The 11,481-nt window shown below is 42.7% G+C and overlaps 1 protein-coding gene across 1 annotated transcript in view; it reads right to left on the bottom strand.

Moving 5' to 3' along the window:
* Positions 1–5,960: 5,960 nt before the first annotated feature.
* Positions 5,961–11,481, bottom strand: part of DDX3X (DEAD (Asp-Glu-Ala-Asp) box helicase 3, X-linked) — a gene marked incomplete at its 5' end in the record, with an annotated part of 14,246 nt that continues 8,725 nt past the window's right edge. The window contains 9 exons of the mRNA XM_009071676.1: positions 5,961–8,490; positions 8,813–8,940; positions 9,364–9,520; positions 9,722–9,839; positions 9,931–10,112; positions 10,406–10,550; positions 10,661–10,805; positions 10,987–11,147; positions 11,227–11,325. Of these exons, the coding sequence (XP_009069924.1) occupies positions 8,408–8,490; positions 8,813–8,940; positions 9,364–9,520; positions 9,722–9,839; positions 9,931–10,112; positions 10,406–10,550; positions 10,661–10,805; positions 10,987–11,147; positions 11,227–11,325 (1,218 nt within the window). The remainder of the gene's footprint in view (positions 8,491–8,812; positions 8,941–9,363; positions 9,521–9,721; positions 9,840–9,930; positions 10,113–10,405; positions 10,551–10,660; positions 10,806–10,986; positions 11,148–11,226; positions 11,326–11,481) is intronic.

Raw genomic sequence — 11,481 nt, 5'->3', positions numbered from 1 at the left:
CGAGGTCTCCTCCAACCTTGATAATTCCACGACTGAATGGTGAACAAATAGCACAAAGTTATCAAACCAGCCAGACTCTGTTACATCAAAGACACTGCTGTTTTCATCTGTATTGGCAGGGAGGAAAGTTTTAATTTGAAAGCTAAAATATACCATGGAAAAGGAAAAACATCTCATGCAGGTCTGATTTTAATAATATAGCATGCTCTAATAAACAAAATTAAACATGTAAATATAAACTAGCTTCTTCCTCATTTTAGAGGTTTATCAGTCACTGCATTCTGGTTATTTGTATGCTATTGACAAAATAATAATAATAAAAAAAACTTATCAACATGCAGCTGTTATCTTCTCCTGAACTGATGAGAATTCAGATACTGAGTAGTTCATAAAGCAGTCTTTGAGGACTACATGCAAATTGGACAGCCATATCCATTTACAGTTCTGCCAGCTACTGCTCTGGGTTGAAAGAATTCAGAGAAAGAATTCAGAGAAAGAACCCAGCAGAGCTGTGTTCAAATAACCCAATAATTCTGCTGAGAAAAACCTTGCACAGACATCTTCCTGTGCCTCAGACAGGACCCATTACTTCTGAGGTCCTGCCTGAGCAGCCCTGCAAACTCTTCACCTGGAGGCATGGATTTGCCATCCTGAAGGGCTCTGCAACTGTAGTCACACCTGCCCCTAGATGGAAACCTTTGCACTCGAGGCAAAATGTTGTACAGAAGGAATAGGTCACTGGGAACATCAAGGGAAACAACAGTAGGAAGTTTGCAGCTTTTGAGAAAGCAGGTGAATCTCTGAATTTACCCAAGCTAAGTAGAGGTTGCAGACGGTGGCCAAAGAGCTTGGGAAAGAAGGAGGAGTTACCTAGGTTCAGGAGGATGAGGGAAGATCTTTGGCACTCAGAGGAAGGTATAGATTTCTGGGCTTAGTAGAAAGAGACAGGGAAGATTTAAGCAAAACAAAGTAGTTTCAAGCCAGTGAGACAAATAGCACAAACACGTGGCAATAAATGTGTGGTGGTCTCCAACTCCACAGCTGGCAATTCAAGCCCCTGCCCAAACACTGATGGACATAAAACCTACCACAGAAGTAATCTCTAATCACTCAGTGTCCAGGGGCTGCAGAAGGAAAAACACTCAACAGTCAGGGTAGCTAGGAAATTATGCACCACAAAAATGAACTTGGGTTTCCAGTTGAACCATTCATGTGGAAACACATTCCATGTCCTTGAACAATCTATAACTCATGTAATTCTTGATAGGTCTTCACCTAACCTGCTCTTAAAGCTCTCCATTGCTGCAAGTTCTAACTCAGATCCAATGTCTTCAGCTGAAGAACTAGGACTGGGGTAGGGGTGAACCTCTATGTGGTATTCAGCCTGTCCATGTGGGCTTGAATGAAGAAAGATGATGATTTCTAAACCCAAGTCATACCCTTAAAATTAAAAAAACGGTCAAAGCAGTATGATTGCTTCCTTACATGGGAGTAACAGAAAACCTCCCAAAAACCTGGTGACCACAGCAGGACTCATGCTGCATGGAGAACTCTGATTCCCAGGGATTTACTCATGAAGAGCAATGAGTTCCAGGGCAAGAGCAATGGCTGCAGTGTGAGCATTAGTTCCCAAGCTAGGCCTGAGTGCCTCACACTGCTCCCAGCACCCAGTTACCATGGGAGGAAACTGATGTTTGACTGCAACAACAGCACAGGGTCACTGACTTAGAGGAGAGCTGAGCTCCTGGCTCGGTCACTGGCCTCTTGACTGTTGTGTGTCTCCACTTCCTGGCAAGGCTGACCTCCTTGCCAGGCACGCTGAGACTTACTCATGAGAAGTCCTGCAGAAGCACTAGTAGTTGCAATGAGCCTATCATTTTAATTTGTCCACATAAACCAGCCAAGTACTTGAGTCCCTGTGAGAATTAACCCATTTTGTTCATAAAGCACATTGTGATTCAAGTGGTCTAATTATCAGATTCTTCAGCTCTTTAAGGGGCAGTGAGGAGAGGATGCATCTTTTTTTGAACCAGTTGATGTAGTTACAAAACTCAGGCAAGCTTTCAAGTGCATGATTCCATAATATTTGTAGACCTACAAAATTTAAATAACATAATTAAGTGCAGCCTTTTCACCCAGAGAGTCCTGAGCATATCTTCTTCATACATAGATGGAGAGGGCTGGAAAAGATGACAATGGTAGTACTCTGTTTCCTTAAGCCAGTTCTCAGCTCTCAAGTGTTTTTGCATTTCTTCAGAGAACACTTCCCTTAACCTGAATCTAATCTCTGACCAAGCTCAGCACACAAGTGGTATTTAACAAACAGCTTCAATTAAGATTCCTGGTCCACTTAATTTCTGGCTGTTCCTTCTTTGTAAACAGCCCTAAGGATCTGTTTCCCTTGCTTAGGAAGAAATGCTTTCAATCACACGAGCCTCTGAGACCTCAAGTACTATCAGAAGCAATGTTTGTTTTCACTGCAAGAAGAAACAGGTATTTACAACAACAGCAACAACCACAAAAAGCAAAGTAAACAGTGGAAATTAGGTTAGAAAGAACATGGGCAAATATTCGAGAAATACTATCAGAAACCTCATGTCTCTCTCTTGTTATAGTAGAATAATCAAGGAATATGCTAAGGCGTCCTGTGATTTTTTTTTAGGCTGAATCTACCTGCAAATTACTGGTTTCAAGTAGAAGCTAGAAGTCTCAGGTGAGATGACAGCTAAGACTGGGTATGGTGCTGCAATCACTGATTGAAAAAGTTGTTGTCTTTACACTGACAGGATGAACAAGAGACAAAGAACAGTTGCAGCATGACAGTGTGACTGACCCCAGGTAACCCAGAGCAGCAGCACAGCTGGGAACATGTGTCTTTGCCTAACCATTTATTCTGTTTCCTCTTCAAATTTATCACTATTGCTTCTTTCCCACTGAGTCATCAACTGAAGATCAGATAAAACTCTCAGCCACTGAAACAACTTGGTATTCAAGTCCCTTCTAGAAGTAACAGTTTCATTTTCTACACTGAATATCTAAGTACATAATGGCAACAGGTTTCTACCCATTTACTCTAGAATGTACTTCAGCCTTCCCTGCAAAGTCTATAGTCTGAGCCTATCAGAGTCTGCCCCTTGATGATTAACACTTCAACTGAGAAATTCAGTTTGCATAAAACACCAGTGGGAACAAAGCTTTCATCAAACCAAATACTTAATTTGATGCTGTCACTGTACTGAAACCTGCCCAGATTATTAATCAGATTCAGCACTGCGTAATCTGTGCTCTGAACATCTATTTGCACAATCCAATTCCTTTAGCAGCAATATTTTTTGCTAACAAATCAGGTGAGCATGGTAAGCTTTCCCTGAAGTGGCAGACAAAGAGCAAACCTACTCTTGGCAAGTTTCAAAAGGTTCAGAGGATTTCATTGTTTACAAAAACTCTGCAGAGATGCACTGCCCCTAATGACTAGACAGACCACAGAATTTCCTTCCACCCATATCCTGAATGGACAGCCCAGACTTGAGAGACCCAAAGCACTGACAGCCTTTCCAGACCTTACACCACGAAGAACTAAGGGCAGCTGGCAGAAGCACAGACAGATCTGTACTGCTGTATTTCCTGACACAAAGCAGGAACCAAGAGAGTTTCATGCTGTATTTTATGTCATCTCAACAGCCTTGGCAATCTTCTTCCCCTCAAAATGTACCCAGTTATGACTGTCCTCTGGGGTTGGCTCTGTCAGGTTCACTAAAGCAGAAGAGCTCCCAGAGCAGCAGGAGTGAAAGCACAGAGTCCTCCTTTGCTCCCCTCCTCCCAAAAACAAGAGCTAACACCCAGGATTTATAGTCCAACATAGACTGTAATAACTAACTACAGGCTATTTTCATGAACACATTGATCAATGTGAGCAACAGTGAACACTGCACTTGATGAGGATTCACAAACTCAGGCAGCTACAGACACACAGCTTTAACGAGGTTCACAGCTTCTGACTGCCACAGCCTCAGCAGCATCTGTTTGCACAAGTCCTTTCCTGTGCTCAATCCTTGCCTAAATTTCATGCTTGCACCTAATAAAGCAGTGCACAAATCCCTCTGGTAACCCTGTTGCGCTCTCTACTTCTCTGAAACCCACAACAGGACATTAACCTAAGTCCCTTCCAACTCTTGTCACTGCAATCAAACAGTTGCTGTTCCAAGAGCACTGCTTATCTGCACAGGTCACAGTGACCTCACTGGCAGAACCAAGAGCAGATCTTACCATAACCTTTTTTACCATAACCTCTGCTACTGTTAGCACATGCAAACATTTATTGCATAAGGACTGGCTTTACTACACATTTTGAAGGCCTCATACAGAGCTTCGGACAAAGACAAATCATTAAATCATTTTCACCATTTAACTTCACAGCCCTTTTCTCTGCCTTACCATTTAGGATCTTTTCTCCACTCAATCCCCATCTTTTCTCACGTATTGTGGGAAAAACTAAGCTGCCCAGTGTGCCAAGAACTACTGAAGTACAACTCCCACCTCTGTGGGAACATGCTCTGTGCTTCTCTTCCACAGAACCTTTGGTGTCCCAACACTCATCCCTGCCCTTTCCCCTGAAACCAGCTTCCATTTTGTACCACCAGACACAAACTGCTTCCTCCAACCTCCCTGAAGGAGCGTCTTGCTGAGCATTTCTGCCACACATCAGGGCCAAACCTCCTCCTTTGGTTCTCACTGGTACTGCTTTACACTAATCCTTCCACTTTGACACCTCCTGGTGCAGAGCATTGCTCGAAGCTCTGGCCTGGAGCTGCCTCACTGTGCTCCTGGGGATTTGGCTAATGACTCCTCTGCCACACCTGCACTTTGCCAGGAACAAACCTCAGGCTAAAGCAGAGTGCAAACCTTTACCCTCAGTGCTAGAGTTCCAGAGGCCACAGGGCACAACACTTCCCTCAGTGCATCTCCTGACTGTGCTTCAGTATTTCTACAACTTTATATGTGATTAACAGGGAGGAAAAACTGCCAGGTTAGAGTTTCTGAAGTGCATGTTGCACATCCAGGGACATAGCATGACAACACAAAGCCCTGCATGATGAGGCTGATAATTAATGCAAGTCTTAAGCAGGTAAATTTAGTGTGGTCCACAGTCAGTGTGCTCCAAGCAGATCCTTCAGCAAGCTATCCTGGGAATCATGACAATGTTTCCATTGCTCTTCAAAGTGCACACACAGCACTGACTGGTGGTGTACCAGTAGGCAGATTTCAGTTACAGGATTGCAGGTCCACATCAAACCTTTCCCAGTCCTCAGCCCATACCACCATCTGCACTACACTGCTGTGGAGCAGAGCTCCCAGGCACTTTTTCCACTGCTCCCTCACTCAAAAGAAAATCACGTTTCTACAGTCATTTCAGCACTAGAATCACTTTAAATGAAGCAAATTTGTCTTGCTTCAAAGATAAAAGGAACACATCTGAGTCTATTCCCTCCACTGTATTCTAGTGGATGTTGCAGTCCCCTCATTCCAGCTTTCCAATGCCTAGCAGCAATGCATGGGTATGTCAAAAATTCAAGCTGACCACAAGGCACCTACGTGAAATTTAGAGGGGCAACTGCGAGATCAAGTCCGTAACATCCAGCGGATGAGGAATTAAGCTTTGAGTGTGAGATCACAAAGTCTTAATTGTTACAGCCAAACTCAGTATCCCTAAGGAAGGAACTGAGGCTCTCCTGCTCTGTCCCACCTCAGCTCTGCTGGCACCTGCAGGGAAGGTGCACAAGGGCCCAGAGCTGAGGCACAGGGCACATCTGGGGCTGCGGCAGCACTAACCCTGAGCCTGTCACTGTCACCACGCTGACGTGTACCACACTAGATTCACCTGCTTCCAGAGCTGCACGTGGATGAGCCTACTTGGGCTACAGACCTGATAAACCAGAGGAGTGACGCTTCACAAATGAGTAGACTGTGCAGTTCAACTTTTTTATTTTAATAAAATCAAGAATATGCACAGCACATGCAGTGCTAGCATCTAAACTAATACAATAAGCAATTCTAAACCTACAGTGACTTGAAGTTCAAATTTTCACATTCAGCAAGTTTAAATCCATTCTTGCATATTGTTTTTTGAATCCTTGTATCTGAACTGAAAATATTGCTGGCTGATAAAACTTGCTAAAATGCACAAGTCACTGATTATGCCAATACAACAAAGATAACCACATGTTTGAGGATTGCAATGTGCCAGACATTCACTGAAAAAAAAAATAACACACAACTAAACAAAACTCACGCAACAAACATCTGAGAATCTGGACACTTCACATCAGTGTTTAGAAGTGTTTCATAAATATCTTAAGACAAGTGTATCAAAACCTTGGCATGTTTAATTTTAAGTTGCCAATTTTTGTTTTACTATCAGAAAGGTATGGCTATAACTGCCAATGCCGGGTCTGTTTAATTTGACTTAAGAGTTTAATATGACTTAAACATTAAAAGCTCACACTACCCCGAAATATATAATTTCACGCATACGGTGACATTCAACATTCAAGTGCCAGTGTTTTTGTACTGTCTTTTGGTCAAGTTTCTTTAAACTTTCAAAGAATCACTTTTAGGCTTACAAAAATAAATATTTGTCAAAAATGTTCAATAAATATTACACAAAACTAGCAGCAAAAAGTATCTAGAAATCTGTCGTGTGCAAATAGTTTTCTTCCCAGCTATCATTCCCATGGTCCCAAATAAGTTTTAGAATCTATTTCCTTCTCCTTAAACAAGCTGCGTTCAATCTCCAAGAGACAAAATAAGATTGGAAGTTAAGGACACGCACACAAGACATATATAAAATTCTCTGAATGTGCAATAAAAGAAGTATTTTGTAAAAAGTTATGGGCAAAATGTACAAGGGCCTAAACCTAGACTTGAAATAGCACCATAACAAATGACCTCAATACTGTCAAGTGCACCTACTTAATAAAAGTTTTAGAACAAGGCACAATACACTTGAAAAAATCTATTGCACTTTAGGAGATTTTTGCCATTTTCCTATGCCACTGTAGATTAGTTGTTAACTGCTCTGGCCGCCAAGTTAGCACAGAAATTCCGAGTGGCAGAGGCATTTTTCTGGTGGACAATACTTATCTTTGGCCAGATTTAGCATAACAGACTATAAATACAATGGAAACCTATGCAACTAAAACTGACTAAAACTGCACTTTAACAGCAGAATTGAAACCTTGTGCAGTTTATGTACATTTCCAACCTCTGTGATCTCAGGTTTGTTACTCTTCTGGAGCCATTTTACAAAGTCTACAGTAAGCCAGTTTAACATCTCCACGCAGCTTGAACAGAGTAATGTGAATCTGCATTAAAATAAAGCCTGCTGCATAATTCTTCCTGTTCATACCCTCTTGACCAAAAAACATCAACACTAGCATGCGTTATTAGACCAAAAAATTCAGTCAGGCCCATAGGGAGGACCAGTCACTGCCATGGTCAGCCATTCTACCATTTCAATTTCATATGGCAGGCATTTTTAAAAAGTCTAAATAGATGAATTCTCCTAAAAACTATTTCAAGTTATCAGACCTTTAAACGTTCCCTGTAATGTTCTGCCCACGTTTGGCTAGCTCACATTAATGATCTGCCTAAATACTGAAAAAGGAATTGCTGTATTTACTTGCATTAACTTCAAAAACAGTGCTTTTAATGTATGCATGTATCCATACATCATCTCATCATGACTGGAATGGCTTATTAAAGGCTATCAGGTTCTAAGTACCTATCCAGGATAGAGTGAGCAAATCAGAACTTTAACTTAGTACAGTTTTGCCACATTAGAAACTAATTGCATTGATATGCTTCAAGATGTTTTTATTTTTCAAATCTGCAGATACCAAAGCCCTAATGCAGGCTACCGCGTAAGTTTTTCTTTGTAATATTATGGATGAATCAGTGATTCCTGTTTAAGTTGTATCACACCTGTGTGCCAAGGTTTGATTTTAGCCCAAGTTCAGTAATTTTTATTTTGTCAAAACAATTGATATCTTGAGCATTACTGAGCCAACAGGACATCAAAATAAAAGTTGTCTAAAGTTAAAGGCACAGTACATTAACAAACAAATGATCCTCAGTCACAAAATTATAAATGCAGTTTCTGGGTGGGGATGGGTGGGAGGGGAGTTAATCCTGACTACAGCAATAAGAGTCTTCAAAACCACCTTCGAGATAGGGCTACTTGTTCCTTTATTTCCATCTTGTGACCTTGAGCTCCCTTAAAAAAAATTTCAGTGGAGAATCACAGCTGGTAATGTACTGCGAGTTCTTGAAGCTACACAAGGTATAGTCTGGCTAAGTTACATGTGGTTTCCATATTAGCTTGTTTGGTGGGGTGTCTGCTGCAAGCAGATCAGTTGCCCCACCAGTCAACCCCCTGGGAGTTATAGTTTCCTCCATATCCATCACTGTTGTAGAAGCCTCCATAGCCACCACCTATGAAAGGCAAGAGAAAGCGATGCTTAATTAACTCACTAAAGACTTGCACCTTCACAACAAGAAAACAGCCCAAGAATCTGCTGTCTATTAAAGGAAACCCACCCCAGAAGCTCCATCAAATGCACAACATTAAACTGAAATGCTGGAAAGACACTTAGCATCAAACTCAGTCAGGTAACTTGTACCAGCCTAGATCCAAGAAGGAAGCTGAGGCTTTGCATAACAAGCCCCAGGTTACTGTATGTAAACACCACCTCCACAAGTTAAAAGACAACATCTAAAATGCTTACTGGAGTGCAATCTGCCCAGTTTTCCTTACCTCCAAACCCTCTGCTGCCACTGCCTCCACTGCGGCTGCTGGTTGAGCGACTGCTGCTGAAGCTGCTGCTGCCAGAGCCACTGCTGGTGCGATAGTCCCTGGCACCAAACCCTCCGCTGAACCGGCTGCTGCAGGGGAACACACACACACATTTGAGGAACTGCTATCTTCAGCACTGCAGACACTGGGATTCACACACTCTTTACTCTGGTTACCAACTCCAGCTGGCCAAGAGCCAGTACCAGTGCTGAGGTCAGCACACTGTACAAGGTGCTCCCTGCAAGGGCACTCAAGATGGCAAAGGTAAACTTACTACTCCAGCAGGGGCACACAAAACTTGCCATGGTACACTGAATTACTTTCTGGGGTTACGTGCCTTATGATTAGATACAACAAAACCACACAGACATCAAGGTGTCACCTCCTGATGCACCCAACTCAGTTTATACTGCACTAGTCTTCCTCTGACTGCATGTTTAGACTGAAAACAAGTCACAGAACTGTGTCTCACAAGGGGCTGAGTACACTTCGGGCAAAGCTGTGCCCATTACCTCTTGGATCGCCCGCGGCTGCCTCCTCCTTTGTGATGCTGCTCATAAGCCATGTTCTCCAGCCAGGATGGGACTTCCTGCTTAGCCTCAACAAGAAGATCAAGCAAGTCCTTTGTAATGTTTATGTTCCTCTCATTGAAGAATGAGGTGGCAAGACCTAGAGTAAACATTCGGTTTTAGCTACACACAATGCAAGCACATACAGCACTTAAACCCACTCCACTCTCCACTTCCTTACAGCCAGCCCAAGAACACTACAATTACCTCAAGGGAAAGTTAATTGCTACTTAGCCAATACCACTACACCAATTAACTGGGGTAGGAAGTGCTGTCTACAGAAACTGTGTGTCATGCTTACCAAGGTTTCCTACACGGCCTGTACGACCAATACGATGTACATACTCTTCAATGTCACTTGGCAAGTCGAAGTTGATGACATGCTTTACATTTGAGATATCCAGTCCTCTTGCTGCTACCTAGTGGTTGAAGTTTTAAATCAAATCTTAGTAAAATTCCACAGGCCGAGTAATAGGCTTAACATGCTCAAGTTTTACAGATTTCACTTACTGCTGTGGCAACAAGAATTGGGCTCTTGCCAGAGCGGAACTGGTGCAGTGCTTCCTCCCTGTCCCTCTGAGACCGATCCCCATGTATACTTGTACAGGCATATCCTTCATGGTACAGGAAGTCCTCAAGAGCATCTGCACCCTTCTTAGTTTCCACGAACACCAGAGTCAAGGAATCCTTGCCTAACAATAATTAAAGCATAGGTGAGCAAAAGAAAAGCTGCACAAATCCTTGTCTCCACCACCTGGTAACAAGCACTTTCAGTTCTCTGCTTGTTTATTCTAAACCAAAGACAGTGGGGACCTCCTTCCATGCGTTTTATTAATAGAGGTGCTTACATCAACTTAAAACTGACATTTAGCCAGTGCAATACATTCACTGCATGTTAAGGAAATACTCTTTTGTTCACCTAAACAACAGAAGCTCTTACTACACGAGTCATTAGATTTGCCTATCTGAAGCTGGTGGTCTTTACCTGTGGCATTTAGCAGGTCAAGCAGGAAGGATCGTTTGTCTGACTCTTCCACCCACACTACTTTCTGTGTGATGTTCTCAGATGTAGAACCTACTCTGCCAACAGCCAGGAAAATGTATTCATCAAGGAAGTCACGAGCAAGCATCTAAAACAAGGAAAGCAAAAAAATAAACGTCAGTATTTTCCTCCCTGTTCCAGAGATGAAATTTGTCTGGCCTCGTGAGCTTCTAAAGCATTTCAATTCCTGTGAAGTACCTGGATTTCCTTGGGGAAAGTAGCACTGAACATCATGGTGTGACGAACCCCCTTTGGTGGCATAGTGTCCTGCTCAACAATGCGACGAATCTGAGGTTCAAACCCCATGTCAAGCATTCTGTCAGCTTCATCAAGCACTAGGTACCTAAACAGGCATTAAAAAAGTTTTTAGAGCTTTTTTTCTGTCAAGATACTGAGGCATAGAGTCTGTGCTGAGTTACAAGTTCTTGACTAGATGTTTTGACAGTCCAAAAACTAGAACTTAACATCCTTAACTAGATCTCACTTTGAAGGGTAGAGTTCATAGCTGTTGCCATTTTACTTACTTGCAGAAATCCAGCCCAATCTTCCCCCTCTCCATCATATCAACCAGTCGTCCTGGAGTTGCTACCAGCAGGTGACATCCACGTTCCAAGTCACGGATCTGCTGACCAATGTCTGCACCACCATACACCACACAAGGCCGAACTCTGGAACGGTACGCAAACTACAAAACAAACTAAAATTAGCTCAGAAAAAAAACCCTCTACTTAAGCTATTTTGCAATAATCATCTCCTAGATATACCTTTCTGGCTTCCTCGTAGATCTGCACAGCCAGTTCTCTAGTGGGAGCCAAGACCAGCGAGATTGGATATTGCTTACGGCGTCCATACCTTCCGTTCTCCTGGAGAAAAAAATACTTGGAATGAGTACCTCAAATGTGAAAGAAAACAGCATGGCTGAGAGCCAACTTAAGCTCTGCACCTGAAGACTGCCCTACTAGAGCACCCCAGGTTCAGTGATGGGTTAGTGTGGCAGCAGCTGCAGAGTCCTGGTCTCT

Source organism: Acanthisitta chloris, unplaced genomic scaffold (genome assembly GCF_000695815.1).
Source record: "Acanthisitta chloris isolate BGI_N310 unplaced genomic scaffold, ASM69581v1 scaffold4333, whole genome shotgun sequence".
Classification (NCBI taxonomy): domain Eukaryota; kingdom Metazoa; phylum Chordata; class Aves; order Passeriformes; family Acanthisittidae; genus Acanthisitta; species Acanthisitta chloris.
This window is presented reverse-complemented; position numbering and strand designations above follow the sequence as displayed.